The sequence below is a fragment of the Pteropus medius genome, unplaced genomic scaffold, assembly GCF_902729225.1.
Source record: "Pteropus medius unplaced genomic scaffold, Ma_sr-lr_union100, whole genome shotgun sequence".
NCBI classification, from domain to species: domain Eukaryota; kingdom Metazoa; phylum Chordata; class Mammalia; order Chiroptera; family Pteropodidae; genus Pteropus; species Pteropus medius.
Genome location: NW_024349801.1, coordinates 8168884 through 8188023, shown reverse-complemented (window position 1 = coordinate 8188023; position 19140 = coordinate 8168884). Strand labels below are relative to the sequence as shown.

General features: G+C 44.8%; 1 protein-coding gene across 1 annotated transcript in view; it reads left to right on the top strand.

Moving 5' to 3' along the window:
* Window positions 1-19140, top strand: part of BCO1 (beta-carotene oxygenase 1) — a 32597-nt gene that overhangs the window by 11436 nt on the left and 2021 nt on the right. The window contains exons 5-10 of the mRNA XM_039888814.1: window positions 1260-1407; window positions 4882-5105; window positions 7823-8080; window positions 14718-14823; window positions 17663-17757; window positions 18784-18895. Of these exons, the coding sequence (XP_039744748.1) occupies window positions 1260-1407; window positions 4882-5105; window positions 7823-8080; window positions 14718-14823; window positions 17663-17757; window positions 18784-18895 (943 nt within the window). The remainder of the gene's footprint in view (window positions 1-1259; window positions 1408-4881; window positions 5106-7822; window positions 8081-14717; window positions 14824-17662; window positions 17758-18783; window positions 18896-19140) is intronic.

The following is a 19140-nucleotide window of genomic DNA, read 5'->3' as shown; positions in this document are numbered from 1 at the left end:
TGAAGGCTCCAGGGAAGGATCATCTCTTGCCTCCTCCAGCTTTTGGTAGTTGCCAGCAATTCTTGGTGTTCCTTGGCCGATAGATGTATGCATCACTCCAATCTCTTCTATGGATATAAATCACTGGATTAAGCCCCACCCTAATCCAGCATGACCTTATTTTAACTTGATACATCTGCAAAGTACCTACTTCCAAATACACATACTAGGAGTTAGGATTTCAGCATATCTTTCTGAAAGACACAATTCAACCCATAACAGAGTCCATAGTCCTGCACTGAATGGGAGCTCAGTGGGAGTCTGCATGGATGACTGGAACACCCAGGACTCCCAGTAGCCCTACCTTGTATTGACCTGAAGAGGGAGGCATTAGGCAGAGAGCAAGGGTACAAAATAAATGCCCAAGCAGATACCTTTCTGGCAGAATCAAGTCAACACTTTTGTAAAAATCAGTAGACCCACTTTCAATTTTCTCCAGCTGGTTATTCAAAGCCTCAGTGTCTTTGTAATACATTTTAAAGATCTGTTAAAAGGAGTGCTTTTCTTAGTTATGAAATTATGTCCAGCTCCTTTTAAGCTAAGCGACATAGGTCCAACTGATGTATGCGTTCCACAAAGCTGCAAAGAGGAAATACTAGGAGAGAATTAAGCACTGCCTGACTTTTTGGCTGGAGGCTGAGCTATTCTGGGGGAGGAAGGGTGGACAGCTGGTTCCCCTGCCACAATTGTTCTAAGGTTGTGGCCTGTTCAGAGCAGGATCATTATTAAGCTTGCTAGTTGAATTTTGCTTTGACCAAATGTTTTCCTAACCTCTTTGTTCTTAGAATAATCCTATGAGATAGGCCTGGAGACTTCTGCCTCTGTGGAATGCAAAAGGTGAGGGTTTAAATGACTTAAGCAGAAGGACCCAGAGCAGTGGCTACAATTAACACTAAAGCTGCCTCTCTGCACAAGTCATTGCTCAGAGCTCTTTGCAGTGAGGCATCCTGTCTCCACTCTGAGGACCCCAGCAGGGCCAGGCAATAGGATCCAGAAAAACTGCCACAGAAACCACACAGCTCACTAAGTCCCCTGTAACAGATTTGCTGTAGGAGGCCCCCCAGGAAGTTATATCAGGGTGCAAGAGTAAACATCCTCTTTAAAGGCGAAGTCTGCCTTATTTTAGTAGCCATTATCTCTGAGAACCTGGAATCTGTCAGCTTTTCACAGGATTTTATCCTCTCCCCTTTTCAAAACCAATTGCCTATCATATTTTGCAGGTTGATTATCGCAAATATGTGGCTGTGAATCTGGCAACAGCGCACCCCCATTATGATGCGGCTGGAAATGTTCTCAACATTGGCACAGCCATTGTGGACAAGGGAAAGACAAAATACGTGCTCTTTAAGATCCCTGCTACAGTACCAGGTAGGTCATTCTGGGGATATAATGAAGCACAGACTCCAAGGGTGGCTCCTTTGAAGAGTGCTGACTTTTGTTGATGATACAAGACTCAATCTGATGCTTTCCTTCCTACATGATTCAAATGATATGAACTCGCTTTTCTTCTTTAGGAGAAAAGAGGTATTACTTGCTTCCTTTTGGAAGAAGTGAATCCCCTTACTATTCTAACCTCCCTTTCTTTAGCTTCCAGTTCATTAGTTCATTAATTTATCCATCTATCATTCATCGATCCATCCATCCATCCATCCATCCATCCATCATCCACCCATGTATTTTCCCCTCCTTCCATCTTTCCTTCCTTCCAGTTATTTTTTTCAGTCTTCTGACAGACCTTTGTATGTCAGGGCTCTGCCACCCACTTTCTTCCCAGCCCCCTGAAGCCAGGTTCTCAAGGTTGTTCAGGGAGCTCAGCACTGCTGGGATCTACTCCAGATCCCCACCCTGTTCTCTGGGCCTTCTGGACCTTCTCCGCTTAGCACTGGGATTCTGGAGGGAAGCCCAGGCCAATTGTGATTGTGTGTTCCTGAGGGGAAGGAAGACAGGGCTCCTAGCCTTTACTTGTCCAGGACCTTCCTGGGAACCACACCAAGACCAGGCCTCCGTTGGTGGCTAGAGACAGGGTGAACTATTCAGGTGCCTGTCCTGACCATCTGGTTTAGGAAAACTGGTTTCTGTCCGTGATCCCTGCTGTTCCCTCTCCCCGCAGTCCTGTAGAACCTCCTAAGCAAGTTACCAGGCTCTGCTGGCAGATGCGAGTGAGTCCCTAAGGTCGGAAGGTACAATGAGTATTCTTGTTAAATGGAACTCCTATTAATTAAGCCAATAAAAGAATTTAAGGTCTAGCTTGGAAACCTAGAATGTCAGACCTGGGGATGGTCTAGGCTTTTAGATTTGCCACCTCACATTACAGAGGAGGACTGTGAGGCCCAGGGGATCAGGTCACATACCCATGGTCACATAGCTTACAGGAGCCACCAACATCATGCTTCCCTGGGATCACACCCATCTCCTGCCTGCCAGGCCAGGGTGCTTTTCATTACAGTTTGCTTTGTGCTTCATTTGTTTTGTTGGGAAAAGAACTAACCCAAAACCCACAGTCTCCCTCCCACCAGCCAGCTGTTCACAGTGTGCACAGGTGGCCACAAGGGAGGTAGGGACGCTTACAGATAACTCATTAGAAAGCAGCCCCAGGCCTGGGTGGGGAGGCCTTTGGCCAGTGGGTGACTCATCCTTGCAGAGAAATGAGAAAATCAAACGTGTACTGAGCACCTTCTGTGTTTGGGCACAGGGTGAGGCCCTACTCCATGATTTCATTCTGTTCACTGCCTTCATGCTGTGAGTGTTATGACCCCTAACACAACAGGAAGTAGCTAAGGGGCTGTGCCTTCTTGGCTTAACCCTGTAACTTTGGCTATAATGATAGACCATTCCACTAAACCTCAGTTTCCCATCTATAAAATGGGAATCATACAGTCAGCCTTCCTGGTTATAATATATGGAAAAGCCCTTCATCACAACAGGTACTTAGTCTCATTCTCAGGTGTTTCAGAATGGGCAATGCCAAGAGAAATTCATGGAAACCCTGTGAAATACATGTCTGTCTTAGAAAAACTCCAGTGTTCCCTTCTCTGCTTCTCTCCCATGTGTCTCCTTCACTTTCACGCTACTACCAGACTCACGACACTTCTCACACTAGCTGGGGAGTGGCGTGGGGATTCCCCACACCAAGCAATTCTCTGCAACACCAGCTGGTGTCCTATAAATTAACTCAATACTAGGGCTATCTACTTGATAGTGTCAGACCCTGCAGGTTAAGGGCTCAGTCCCACAAGACTGACCCCACTTCAGGCGCTAATTGCAAGTAGTAGGTCCCCAGGTTACCACAACTTCTATCTGACTTGGCTACAAATTGGGGGTTCCCACAAGTTCTACCTTGGATTCGATTAATTCGCTAGAGTGGCTCACAGAACTCAGAGAAACACTTAGTTGTATTTACCAGTTTATTAAAGGATATGATTAAGGACACAGATGAACAGCCAGATGAAAAGCTATATAGGGCGAGATCTGTCCCATGGAGTTGGGGTGCATCACCCTCCCAGTGTGGTGGATGTGTTTGCCCACCTGTAAGCTCTCTGGACCTCATTCTATTGGGAATTTATGGAGGCTTTCTCACGTAGGCACGATCAATTATTAACTTCATTTCTAGTCCCTCTCCCTACTCTGGAGGATAGGGGGTATGGCTGAAAATTCCAATCTTGCAATCATGGCTTGGTCTTTCTGGTGATCAGCCCCCATCCAAGAACTCATCCAGAGTCACTTCATTGGAACGAAAGATGTTCCTAGTGCTCTTATCACTTAGGAGTTTACAAAGGTCTTAGGTGCCCCATGTCAGGGACAGGGTCAAAGATCAAATATTAGAACCAGAGATGCTCCTAGTTGAATAGTTGCAACAGAAACCACATATCTGCAAAGCCTCAAATATTTACTCTTGGACCCTTTACTAAAAAACTTTGTCAGCTCCTGCTCTGGAGCAATGCTTCTCAAATTAACATGCATACGATCATCTGGGGATCTTGATGAAATGTGGCATTTGACTCAGTGTGCGGGCTGGGGTCTGAGGTTCTGCATTTCTAGCAAGTGCCTGGTTGATGGGCCACTTCGTAATTTCTTAAGTGATAAGAGCAAAAGTACAAGAGTTTGGGGAGCTCTGTTCCAGGAACTAGGGGCAGAGGCCAATGTATATTTTTTCTATTAACAATGTCAAATGATGGTCCTTAGCAAAACATCAAAGCATAACCCTGGGAAGCTGGCCTATCACCTGGGCTCTTGATAGAAATGCAGAACCTCAGGCCCCAGCCCCACAGACTGAGTCAAACTTCACATTTTATCATCATCCCCAGATGATCCGTATGCACGTTTAAGTTCGAGGAGCATTGCTCCAGAAGGGTCAACAAACTTTTTCTGTAAAGGGTCCAAATGTAAATATTTGAGGCTTTGCAGACATGTGGACTTTGTTGCAACTTTTTAACAGTGCTGATGTAGCTTGAAAGAAGAACAGCTATGGACTCTGCATAAAGAAGGGATCATGGCTATATTCCAAATAAACCTTTAAGCAAAAGCTGGTGAAGGCTGGGTTAGCCTCTGGGCTGTGGTTGCGGACCCCTGGCCCAGAGACCTGACTCTGTGATTCCGTGTTTTCAGATTATAGAACCAGGTCTCACAAAGAGGGTGGACCTGAGCAGAAGGACTCAGCCTCTGCCCCTGTGTCAGCCAGACAGCAGCCCCTTCCTCTGGTTTACTTGTCTGCTCTTATTCAAAGTTTCTTATTAGTGACCGGATCAGTTTAAGAGGCTCAGCTGCAGGCAATGGTGGCATGGTCTAGGGGAGCCATGGTCTGGGGGAGGCCCTGCGCTGTGCCTGAGCCTTGCTTTTCTCCAGAGGACAGGATGAAGGGAAAGAGCCCCTTGAAGCGCACCGAGGTGCTCTGCTCCATTGCCTCCCGCTCTCTCCTCTCCCCAAGCTATTACCACAGCTTTGGGATCACCGAGAACTACATCGTTTTTCTCGAGCAGCCTTTCAATATGGATATTCTCAAGATGGCAACTGCATATATCCGGGGAACGAGCTGGGCTTCCTGCCTGGCCTTCCACAAGGAGGAAAAGGTAAGACCTGGCTGGGACCACCAGCCCTACTGGGCCTGCAGAACCCCAGCATGAGGACAGCCAGAGCAAGGTGTCCCCAGAAGCAGAGATGGAGGTTAGCACGGAGGAGGTTTCTTAGGGAAGGGGGAAGTGAGCTACCATGCAGTCTCCCAGAGGCATCAGCCAACCTTCAGAGAGTTCTGAAGCTGAGATGGTCCTTCAGAGTGGTCCCAAGTTAGGGCAAAGGAGCCCTGGCCTTTATGCCCCCACATCAATAAGTCATTAGAGTAGACCATTCCCAAAGGAAGTATGACCTTGGACAAGGTGCCCTCATCAGCCAAGGCAGTCTCCACTCACCTAGCAGCAAAGGGGCTGCTCCTCATCCTAAACAAAATTCGGACTCCTTCAGCCTCCACCATCCACTGACAAGGCCCTTTCAGCATCCCTGTAGCTACTGTGTAATGCCAGGGAGGGGATGCGATAGATTATTCAGACATCATAATGACAAGTGTTCCACCAGATGGTATAACAGAAACGTTTTCAAGGTAGGTACACCTGGGTGCTCAAAGTATGTATGTATGTGTGTGTGTCCCCATGTATATATAATGTCTATATGTGTGTATATTCATGTGTGTATATGTATCAATATGTGTATGAATGTAAGTATGCAATGTATATGTGCATGTATGTATTTATTTGCTGTTTTACTTGTGAAAAATATCGAATAATTCTCTGTGTCATCTATTCAAATAATACACAAGTATAGAAAGCAACATATCAAGTCCCCTTCCCACCTCCCTGTCCCCTCTCTTACCCCTCCTATCCCACTGCCCGCTCCAGAGGGAACAATCACTATCCATTCGATACCCTTTTATTCCTCTTTTTATGCACCATATATATTTTTATGTACCTATACAAATATATGTCCCATTGGTGGCCACTCTTTAAGGCCTATCTTCTCAGGGAGGAAAGTGAGGTGTTTGAGGGAACAAAGGGGTTAGGTAAGGTCCCTCCTCTGCTCAGACCTTCCATTTATTTCCCTTCTTCCTTGGAGTAAGATCCTCACTCATGGCCTGTAAATCCTCACATGCCCTCATCACAACCACCGGCTTCCTGCTCACTCCACCTCCTCCTATATCTCCTGTATCTCCAACCAGCCAAACATGTTCCTGCCTCAGGGCCTCTGCATTTTCTGTCCCCTAGAATGTTCTCCCCCCAGATGGCTTCCTCCTTTAATTAATCTAGGTATCAGCTAAGGTGCCCTGATCCCGAGGCCTTCAGACCCTGGCCCCAGGCTTTCTGCATCCCTTGCCCTGCTTCGTTTTTCTCAGTAGCACTGGTCAACCTTCACACATTACATATTTGATTATTGGCTGTTGGCCTCACACATTACATATTTGATTATTGGCTGTTGGCCTCACCCCCATTGGAATATAATCTCCAGGAGAGCAGGGGCTTGATTTTATGTGTCTCTCCAGTTCCTGAGAAAGTGTCTGATGTGTCATAGGCCCTCTATAAATATTTGTGGAATGAATGAGTGGAGCACAGGTGCAGCAGGGAAGCCAGCTGAAGTTAGGTTTGCTCCACAGCCAAGTGCCTGAACACACTGAAGGACATCCCACTGGCAAGAGCTACAGAGACCACAAGGCCTCCAATCTGAGGCCCCTGGGGACTCTCTGGCCTTGGAGAGTCCCATGGGGAGAAGACAGAGCGCCCGATGGCAGGGCAGAGTCCTGGGAAGGGCTTCGGAATGCATTTCAAGAACGTTCTGAAAATTCCTGTGGCTGACCCAGGGATTGAGATCCTGGGGAAGAAAAGGGCCTAAAGTAATCACCCTGGTACTCAACTCCTTACACTGACCCCCACCACCACACTATCAAAGTCTTCCTCCTCTGTGCCCCTTTAACATTCAAAGCTTGATTTCAGGGGAAGGTAAGAAAGAAGCAAACAAGGCAGGAAAGAGGTGATGAAAGAACAGCCTGGAGTAGTTTGTCCCGCCCTACCTTTCAGATGGAGGGTGGTTGGGCCAAAGCTGCCAAAAGATAGAAACACCCCCCTCCATTTGTATTAGGCAATTGGGGCTGCAGATATGGCTAATTACCACCCAGAGTGATACTGCCTGTGACGCCCAGAGTGTGTGCAGAGGCCTAATGAGCTGATACCCACGTGGGCTCCTTAACTAGAACCAGGTCACTCAGCCCTCCAGGGCAGGGGCGTTGCTGTGACAACTGTATCCGGGTAGTAGGCTCTGAAGGGGAGGTTGGAGAAGGGACCCAAAAGGATAAGTGTGGTTTTAGTGTTTTAGGGGATGGAGCCCAGGGAGGCCTGGCAGTCTGGTACCTGGTCAGTTCTCCCCAGCTTGGCTATTTCCAGGAAACTGGTATGTTGCCACCCACCTGGAATCATAATCAAGTGAAGGAGGGAAACAAGTGCGCCCTCTGGAGCCTCTCCTAAACATTGTCCTCTTGGTGATGTAGAGCCAGCCCCTGGCCCCTCAACTTCCTTCCTCTCCATCAGAAAGAGGTGATCACGAAATGTAACAACTGACAGTCCCCATTTACTCAGTGCCTCTGCATGGCTGGCACTCTGGAGATGGAACACAGAGGGCTGGAAGGGGGAAGGGACACTCCAGGGTCATGAGCTAGTACATGGCAGTGCTGGTACTTGTCCCATACCCGATGCCACAGTGCTGAGCCAGTGGAGGGAGAGCTGACCCCTGGATGTGCATCTTCTTTCAGACTTACATTCATATTATCGACCGAAGGACTGGGAAGCCCGTGCCCACCAAGTTTTACACAGACCCAATGGTGGTCTTTCATCATGTCAATGCCTACGAAGAGGACAGCTGCCTTCTGTTTGATGTCATTGCCTACGAGGACAGCAGCCTCTACGAGAGTTTCTACTTGGCCAACCTGAACCAAAACATTAAAGAGAACTTCAAGTTCACCTCCATCCCTACCCTCAGGAGGTTCGCTGTGCCCCTCTGCACAGATAAGGTAAAGGCTTAAAGGAAGGCCCACTTTATTCTTTGGGAGATGTGAGCCCAGGTAGGAAGTTACTTTGGCCCTGATTTGATTAATATTGAAATCCAAAATGAGCTGTTCTTAAAGAAAGAAAATATTTTCATTATTTCCCCAGAAGTGGTGGATAGTCATAGTAGAAACTTTAGAAAGTATAGATTAAATAAAAGAGGAAAAAATCCCCCATAAACCCCATTGTGGATATATCCCCCCAGGTATCTCTTTCTCTATTAGATAGATAGGTAGAAAGATAGATAGATAGATAGAAAGATATACATACATGTTGATATATATGTACATATATAAATGACGCATGTATACAGTACATGTAGATAGTTTGGTGTGTGTGTATATATATATATATATATATATAGTCATTTAAGTCTGACTTCTTTCACTCAGCATAAGGTTTTCAAGGTTCATCTGTGCTGTAGCATGACTTAGTACTTCATCCCTTTTCATGGCTGAATGTGTACATACTCTTTTGTGTATTGCTTTTTTCACCTATTTGTATATCTAAACGTCTCTCCATAACATTAAATGTTTGTCTACAACATCATTTTGATATTTCCTGACAGTGCCCATGGCAGGGATTCAACACCATTAGTTTACCCAGTGCCCTGCTGTTGAATAGTCCTGTTCTTGCATTAGAAATGATCACTGGGTCAGACATTAACTTCAATTAGGGTGATGCTGCCAGGGCGCTGGGCTTGGTTTTGGAGGCTACAGAGGCTTCTGGCTCCAAAACTCACTGACTTCATGACCTAATTAATTTAAATGAAACCAAATTCAATTCAATTCAATTTTGATGGCTCATATTTACTAAATGCACTCTACATGCCAGATACTTTGCTAAGCTTTTTATTTTCCTTACCTCACTTCATGATCCAAACAACCTATGGGAGAGGTCTTCATATTAGCCTCATTTTACAAATGAAGAAACCGAGCCTCAGAGAAGTTAAAGAATGTTCCCAATGTCACAAAGCCCAGAATGGCAGAATCAAGAGTGGCATCTGCACCAGCCTGTCTCTAAACCCATCCTTGTAGCTGGTAAGAGGTATACTCTGCTGATCTCCCAGCAGGCCTAACTCCTAGAAGGAACCCCAGGTGAGTCACACTGACCCTTCTTAGGGCTCTGCAGGCCTGGGGAATAGAGGACACCCCCACAGTGCCCAGGAGGCCTTCTCCAATTCTCACAGCTGGGCTTCTCAATGCTGGGGTTCAGGCATCTCCCAACCAGTGACTGGGGCCCGCATTTAAACACCAGGTTTGTTTGTTCCTGTCTCTCCAGCACGTCCCCATCTTCATCTGTGTGTCTCTGTCATGATCTTTATTATATTTCCTATCATTTACAAAGTCACATTTTTGTTTAAATCAACTCACTCATGAAAGGAAACATATCACTATACAATAGAAAGCCAGCCTTGCTTGCTGCAAGTAGAAGGCAAGCATAAGAATAAAAAATGCAAATAAAGCAAAGGTCTTAAGCTCTAGCCAGATACTCCTGCTTGCCAAGACTTAATCTCTTTGTTAATAAGAAAATTATAAAAGTATTAGTTGTTAAAGACATATTGGCATCGAACTGAGACTCTCTCCTTGACCCAGTCAGAAAGATTGGAAGAGAAAAAGAAATTAACTTTCTCTCCAGGTGATTCAGGGCTATTGAATAAGTGGCTATGCCCCACATGAGCATCACATGAGCCACCAGCCTTTGCAGCCCTTGCTTCGGGCAGTACCTTAGTGCAGGGCCTTTGTCCTCATGTTCTGGTTTCAGGAAGCAGTGGGGGTCACAAAACACACAGGTGGCAAATCCTTAGGCCCAGTCCCCGCCTCATGCCGACCTCAGCCAGGGGATGATACACAGAGAGGAAACGTGCCCTCCCGCTGCCCACACATTATAGGATTTTACAACCTTTTATCATGCTCAGAAATGGTTTGCTTCCTTGGAACCAAGCTAAGAAGTTTAGCATGTACATTTTAAAAAGGCTCTGTATGAGCCATCTGAGGCTTTGAAAATAGCAAAGAAGAGTGAGCCCTGGGAAAGGTAGCTCTGGCCACGCTTTTTAATTGCTATTTATTGTCCCTTAAAATTGTCTTCTTGCTTCACTTTCAAGTCGCCCCGCCTGCATATTGAAGTCAGAAAATCAAGCAGGCGGACATGGCCTATATGCCCAGATCCGGCAGCTCTAATTTCATCCTATTCAAAAGCTTATAAGGGAAGAACTGCTGGAGATGCCACCCTTTCTAAAATCATTTTTAGCCTGGGGCCTTTGCACATCCCAGTCCCTTGGCCTGCAACCTTGTTCTCTTCCCATCAGACCTCTACTTCAGTCCTGGCTGCAGGAAGATTTACCTGGGGGCTCTGAGACCATGTCAGTGCTTGCCGGGCCTCATCCCAGACCAGTGAAGGCAGAACCTTGGGGTGAGACCCAGTGTGGACATGGTCTCAGAGCCCCCAGCAAATTCTAATTCACATCCAGGGAGCAAATTTCTGCTCATCCTTCAGGTCTCAACATTACTACTCCCCTCAGATGAGTTCGTATACTCTAATGGCACCTGCAGCTCTTTGCCCAACATTTATCTCAAGTATAAGGAACTTCTTCAGTCACCTCTTCCTGTTGAAGCTCTGAGAGGGAGGGCCAGAACTCTTTGTCTTGTCAGCATTTTATCCCCTGCACTCATCATAGTGTCTGGTACTCAGAGACTCCTCATTAAGCTCTTAAATACTTTCAGTGAATGAATGAATGATGAATAAATGAAAACATGAAACAGTCTCCAAAAAGATACAAGGTCTTCCTTTAGCATTGGAATATTTCCTCAATGGAAAGTGTTTTCCATGTAGAATGAGCAAAAATGAAATATATTCAAAAGTCTGGGACCTCGCAGCTGCCCCAGATTCTCTTGTGTTCTGGCCAGCTGGGGTCAAAGGAAGGAGGGGCCTCTTGGCACCCTCAGCCTGTTTATGTAGGGTGGCGCGGGGGTTGTCAAAGGTAGGGCTGGGCTGGGAGGGATGTGGGCGTGTGCAGACAGTCCTGCCAGTGCCCTGCCCTTGTCCTGCAAGTGGGTTCATAAGCACTGCCTCCCCTCATGACAGCCATTTACACATAGGAGGCCATCATGGGAGGGGAGTGTGAGGTGATATGCACGTTGGACCTAGAAAGGGTAGCTTCAACTCCCAGCTCAGTAGATTTGGTTTTTATCTTGTCTCCAAATGCAAAAATGTCCCAGTATGATAAAAGCAGCCACCATGAGAGTTCATATGTGTCAGGCCCTGTGTTATCTGACCTTTTCTGCTCTTAGACCCTGGCAGTATGGGCCCTTGCTCTGGTCTTGGCACTTTGGGGGCCCTGATCTGGCCTTTCTCCAACAGTGTACCTTCTCCACAGAGTGAGGAGTCCCTTCTTCACAGGGTGATGGGGTCATGCCCACCCAGAGGGGCACCCTCCCCAACCCCAGCCATGAACCAGCTACCTGGGATGACTGAATTCCCTGCCCAAATAGCCCCAAGCCTGCTTGCAGCGCCTGCCCCTGTCCTCTTCAGGCCCATGAGGTAGCCAGGGCTGGCTGTTGGCTTGGTTGTGTTGACTGAGGTATGGTATCCATGTAGTGGGAAGAAAAGGGGCAGGGACAGGGAGCCCAGACCCAGAGGCTGGCCCTTGTTCTGCCCCGCTATTCCAGCCAAGGGGTCCTAGAATTCTAAATTCACACTCTTCCTTCCAGACCAGCAATGTGCAAGAGAACCTGCTGCGATGATGAAACATCCTCTCTCTGTCTGTCCAGCATAGAAGCCACTAGCCACAAGTGCTATTGCAATATGGCTAGTGAGACTGAGGACCTGAATTTTAAATTTTACTTAATTTAAATTTAAATTTAAATTTAAATTTGTATCAGACAGTGTAGTTCCACAGCTTTATGAAGGTCTGTACGTCAGGGTAGAGGAGAGAAAGATATTTTACTTAACAGTTTACTATATTTAGACCTAGGTTTGGTGGGTCTCCACTCTTATCCAGGGTCCTGCAAATTTTTAGGAACAGTTAAATACTTCACATGCTTCTCACCTAGTCCACATGACAGCCCTCTGAGTGATTTATTATTTCTGTGACTACAGATGAGAAAGTCACTTGCCCAATATTGTAGAATTATCGGGATTTGAATGCATGTCTACCTGGCTCCAACTTACTAATTACAATGGGTCTGGCCCTAAAATGGGTGTTTTCATAACCATTAATAAGTTTAATCCTAACCATAATCCTCAGATGCAGGTTGAAGCAACCTCACTTATACTCACCATCCATCCAAAAGTTATGAACTGCCTCCGTTTTACAAACAAGGAACTAGGCTCAGGTAGGCCGAACAAGTTCACAGAGAAAGCTATAGAGTCAGATTTCACGCCCAGGGCTGCTAACTCCAAAACCAGGTTTTAGGGGGATTACTGAGATTATTGCTTCTCATGAAAGTTCCCTTGAGTTTAGGGATTTCAAAGCAAGCCTGCAAGATTTTGTTAAATTCTGGCTGGAAAGCAATTTCTTCCCAAAGCCAGCGAGCATGGTGGCCACTGAAAGCAGCCGAGTCATGTTCATAACTGCTGTGTCTATGGAAAAATTCAGTTTATCCTTCAACCAGTCTGACCAGTTTCAGGCTGGAGTTATAAGACATCTCTGCAGATCGACTCCCTAAGAATCAAGCCCGGGACATGCACAAGAAGCCTGTTGCCATCACGTGACTAGCAAGGCACCAGGAGGGGCCTCACACCAATCTATGGTGCTGGGCACGTGGAGGCAGTCAGAGTTTCTGGTTATAAGACACCGCAGAGATGCCAGGCACTGGGTGACTTTTCCATGCACCTCATCTCCTTTAATTCATACAACCACCCCGCAGAACATGTTTTGCTCCTTAACAGTTAAAAGCTTGCTGAGTCATGCATTCGCTCATTTATTCAGCAATTACTTTGTGGGAGCTATGTGCCATGCACTGAACAAAAAACTGGACCCTGTCCTTCTAGGGGAAGACAAGCATAAAAGAAGGAAGCCTTCCATACAGGAGATAATTACAGCTTGGGACAAATACCTTGGAGACCCTGCAGACTGAGTTGTTAAGGAAGGAGATGTTTGAGTTGAGACCTGCAGGATAGGAATGGGCCACCTCAGGGCCTTTGTACCTGCTTTGTCCTCCACTTGCAATGCTCTTGCTTCTGAGCAGGAAAATCGCCACGTGAGGGTCTGGGCCCAGGCCCCGCTTCTCTCTGTGTGACCTTGGACAAGCCATTTTCCTTCTTTGGGCATCAGTTTCCACTTCTGTAAACTGAGGGTTTGAACTAAAATCTCAAAAGGCCTCTACAGTTCAACAGCTAAAATGCAGTAAATTTTCTCCCCTTCCCAGCAAAAAGCAGCTATTGTTCAAATAGTCTTGTTTTAATTATTAAAGCCCATTTTAGAAAATTTGGAAAGTAGACAAAAGTTTAAATGAGAAGTCAGCCATAACAATAATTCTCCCCCATAAACTCCATGAAGGCGGAGACTTGTGATCTTGTTTCTCATTCTCTGATCAGTGCCTAATTTCAACTCATCCCCAGTAGTAGTGGCAGTAATGTTGTAGTAGTAGTAGTAGTAGCAGCAGCAGCAGTAATACAACAATGATATATCATCAACAGCAAGTAACATTTGTCTAGCACTTCCTGATGACCAGGTCTTCTTGTAAGTCATTTGCATGGATTATTTTATTTAATCTGCACAATAATTCAGAGACATACAATACATATAATATACCTCATTATACAGGTAAGGACACTGAACCTCAGAGATGCTAAGTAACTTGCTCAAGGTATTATAGATAGTATGTGAGGAAACAGGGAGTAATAGTAGATGCTCAGTAAATATTTAATAAATTGTGTGAAATCCCTCTCCTAGGTTATAATGATGGCAGTAAGATACTGAACAGAGCAAAGTCTGATTGTAATTTGAGACCAAGGAATGTTCTTGATAGATATCTTTCTCCCAAGTATATTTTATTGAATATTTTTCTTTTTAGCAGTGATGCATTTTCTTAGGAAAATACTGAAGATACAGATAAGCATGGAAAAAGAAATTAAAGTCCCCATAATGCTCCCACCCACTATACTTTTAGTATTTGGTATATTTCTTCCAGGTTCTTTTTAATGTAAATTTTTTAACTTGGTTCAGCTCTGACTGCATATGCAATTTACTCTATTGCTTTTTTCTCTCGGTATTCTAACATGAGCATTTCTCATGTTATTATGAACTCTTTATAAACATCCTTTTAATGACTGATGCAACTTTTTACAGGTGAATCATCCAGTATTTAAAAAGTGAGAACTTATAAGTATGTTAATTTCACCTGTGAGAGACAAGGCAGCCCAGAGTAGGAAAAAAGAGCCATGGTTTTAGGGGCCCCAATCCTACCATCTACCAGCTATGCAACCTTGGGGATGTCACTTCAAATCGCCAATCCTCACTTTTAACCTGGAAGCCCAATAGTATAATAGCTGCTTTCTGTGAGTAATGTGAGGCCAGAGCATTTTTTTTAATGTACACAGTAAAACAGATGTTTGTTCTGCATAACAAGTTTTCTTTTTTTGGAAAACTGATTCTTTCAGAATGCAGAAGTGGGTTCAAATTTAATCAAACTAGCATCTACAACAGCAAGAGCCCTGAAGGAAAATGATGACCAAGTCTACTGCCAGCCAGAGATGCTTTATGAAGGTAAATGCATCCTCTCACCCTGTGTTTAGGGAAGGGCAGGATTTCATGAAGATCCCCGGGCCTCTATGTAATACCTCCTTCCAATGCAGAGGAGCTACACTTGGATAAGATACAAAGAGGAAGGCTCTTGGGACACCCCAATGAAAAGCATTTGGGGACAGTTGTCTTTCACGTACTTCAAACAGCTCAAAGGAAGGCACTGGTGGTCGTTGGGCCTGATGACTTTCATGGCTGTCCTCTACAAATGCTGCAATGTATTGAACGCTGACTTACTGAACAAGCACAGCATGTTCATATTTGTACCTCTATACACTCACAATATCCTGCAGAATAGGTGCTATCAGTCCATTTTACAGAGGAGAAAACCAGGCCTCCAAAAGATTCAGTTACACATACGGTATAAACTCCCTCGAATAGAAGTCACATCCACTGGAGCAAAGCTTCTCAATGTGCCACTGCTGATACCTAGGCCGGTCATTCTTTGGGGTGGGGCCATCCTGTGCGTTGCAGGATGTTGAGCAGCATCCCTGGCCTTGACCTACCTACCAGATGCCAGTAGCATCCCCACCCTGAATTGGAACAGCTAAAAACGCATCCAGACATTGCCATGGGGGGTACCATCTCCCTGATTGAGAACCACTGCTCTGGAATATAATAAGCCCAAGGGGCGGGGACCATGTTTCTGTGCTCGGTTTGTTTCAGTCTGGCTTAGCCAGGTCTGAGCTCAACACTTAAGTGTGAAATGAACAGGCTTGCCCAGGACACTCAAAGAGAGGCAGGGCGTGGCTCTGAAACTCAGAGTTTTTCTCTTCACGTTGGTTGCCCAACGCTAGGTTTAGGCATCTGGAACGGTATAGTCCTGGGGACTCTCCTAGGATGGCCTCAGATTTGCCCACTAAGAACCATTTCTGTAAACAGCATCCTATGGTTTCTGTAACAAGTTCTGTGTGGCATCACAGCCTCTTGGAATCTTTAGAAGTGAAAATATAGATCTTGTTCCTGATTAAGGCATCAACTTCCATTTCCTCTCACTCGCCACATGTGGGCAGAGGGAGGCTTAAAACATTATAGTCTTTTTGTTTCTGAGAATACCTGTTTATTGTAGCAGTCTTGGGCAATATTGAAAAGTATGACCATAGACAAATCCCTCCACCCATAACAACCCTTGGAAATACTCATCCAGTCTTTTCTATTGTGTAGGGATTGCTTAGCATATGCCAGGCCCTCTTCTAGGGGCCGCTCAGACACGCTCTCCTTCCACCCTGGCAGTGTCATCCTGTTATCATTCACATTAGATGAGTTCATATACATAAAGGGCTTAGCTTAGGGCCTGGCCCGTAGTGAGAGTCCAGCAAAATTTAGCCGTTATTAGAACAACTCTAACAGACAGGTACTGGCACGTATTATTCTTGTTTTAGAACCGAGGACAGCAAAGCTGAGAATTCAGTAACTTGCCCAAAGATAGGCAGCAAAGCCAGAATCTGAATCCAGGTGTCTCTAACTTGAAAACCCTCAACCTCTGCATTTATACTTTTACCAAATGTGTACCATACCATCTATAATGTTCTGAAATGGCCTTTTCCACTTAATGAATACAGCATGAGAATTTTCCCACATCCTGAAGATTCTTCAAGAATGTGGCTTTAATAGCCATGCTGGCATGAATCTTACTTTACATAACCAAACGCCTATGGATGGCCATTTGCAGGATAAGAGAAAGGGTTGGGGGTCTCAGAACAGGTTTGAGAGGCCCAGGAACGTCATGGAAAGTCTCAGGTCTACTTTGGGACCAACTGTGGGTATTCATTTCAGATTTAAGTATGTGGGTGGGCCCTCCTCATGTTCATCTTGATCTGTCTCTTGGAAGTTTCATGATTACTCACCTGTTAAATTAGATATCTTCCCATCTCAATAATCTATTCCCTTTCACTCCTCACTGAGCCTGATTATCATTTATGCCTTGGGTTCTTCTCATGAGGCCTTTATGTGGCAGGTGTGTCCATCCCTGCTTCCTCTTTTCTTGGACATTATATTTTCATCGGCAGTTGGCTCCAACTACCTGGCATATTTCATAGGAGGGGGACTTTCAATTTGGTATTTAGACTTAGAAATTTAATTTGACACAACAGGCATATATAAATATATATGCATTTACATGAACAAAATTTTAAGGTTTTTGGATTATAAAAGTAATAAATATAATGAAAATTTCACACAATGAGAAACGTAGAATGTACAATATAAACTATAAACTATAAGGAAGTTACCACCCTAGAATGCTTCTAAACTTTTTCATTTTTAACATAGTGGAGGTAATTTTATAATCAGCCTTTTACATTTAATCTTATGATATGGACACTTTTCCATGTTATTAAAATTCTTTGTAAATATTTTTACATAATGCTATTATATGAATTCACAGATTTAACTATTTCCTATTGACACTCCTTTCCATGGATTCAGAAGTTTCTTTTCACACCCACACACTCATGTGTGTACACATGAGTACTTTTCTTTAAGAGCTTTAAAAAATTGCAGTAGCCTCTGATTTTAATCATGCAATTATATTTGATTTCTATCTTGGATAATTAAAGATGTTTATATACTTAAAAACTAGGTCTGTCTTACCTTGCTCCTGAATCTTCTAATGGAGCTGGGGTAATTATCAGAGATTCCCTCCCCTTGCCCTATGACCACCCTGATCTAATCCAGGGCCTAAATCAAGTTTAGGGATCCTGACCTGGAAGCTGTTTTTGTGGACAGGATGCCCAGCCTGGCATGAAGGGCAGATGCTTGAGCCCTCAGTGATGGGGACTTCATCAGCTGTCATTCTTTCTAGGCGTAGAGCTGCCTCGGATCAATTATGCTCACAACGGGAAGCGATATCGATATGTCTTTGCTGCTAAAGTTGAATGGAGTCCCATCCCAACCAAGGTATTGATCCCTGTGGGATCACAGCCTACAATAATCGTGTCTGTCTGCAAAGCTGAATTCTCAGATTCCCAGAGTGGGTGACAAGAGGGAGGGCAGGAAGGAGTTCCCCTGGGGCACAGGAGATAGGTCAGAGAGTGAGGTCAGTTTGGGACAAAATACATCTGAAACAATGATGAGCCATGCAAGAGGGAGCCGTACCCAGTGGGCTGAAGCTCAAGAAGAGAGATCATGGCTGGAGTTTATCCATTGATTTATTTCATACATGGTTATTGAGCACCAACTATGTGCTGCATAGTTGGATAAGGATAAGGAAGTGAACAGGGGGATCCTATTCCCTGCCCTTAAGGAACTCACCCTTTCAAGCCACGAACATACAGCCGAAACTTGGGGGATTCATTTTTTTAAAACTATTACCTGTAGAATGCTTGCTGTATCCCACGGACTATGCTAAGCGCTATACAGACATCACTTTTCCTTAAAAGCTTCATTTTTTTTTTTAACAATAAAATGGAAAATCTTTTTTGAAATGTAAACTACAGAAATGCACAAAGTAAGAAAATTAAGTTTCTAACACACACATTCACACACCCCAAGTCACTCCCCACTAATCTCACACCCTAAGGGGAAACAAGCTCCTTGGAGATTCAGAAAAGTCCAGGGACCTGTACTTTTAAAGCAACAAAGGAATTGGATTGTACTTTAAATGTTTGCATTGAATACATTAGTTTATTTAATACACATAAAAATTGCAGTGTAATGCCAAATACCAGATAGATTCAGGATTTTTATTTTGAAAAGAATTCAATATGTGGTATCAGCTATATGGTGTCAGGAGGACCTTCACTTAAAGTTGGAAGAGGAAGCTCACTGCTTTCTTTTCTGTTGTTATACTGACCAGATGTTATTTTGGAGTCTACATTGGAAGGGCTTAATCTCCTCTCTCTGTGGGCCTCGATGCCTTCGTATTCACAGAGAATAAGCGTGCTTTTCAAGTCATCCCCATATTTCTCCTCTTTGGATGTACAGATACTAAAATATGACATTCTCACAAAATCGTCCTTACAATGGGAAGAAGACGACTGCTGGCTGGCAGAACCCCTGTTTGTGCCCACGCCAGGTGCTGAAGACGAGGATGATGGTAAGACTCTGGGAAGGGGAGCCTGCCCACTGAACTCTGTGATTACCCCTCAAACAGAGATCATTGGGAGCAGTGACCCTGCCCACATTACACAGCTGGTGGAGCCATGCTTTGAAACCTATGTTTGTCTGAGTCCAAAGCTGCAGAGTTAGGGAGTTCTCAAGACTACTCTTACTTCTGACATCAACTGCAAGTTCAGTGGTCCCCAAGACCACCCTCGGTTTCGATAGGACTCACAGAACACA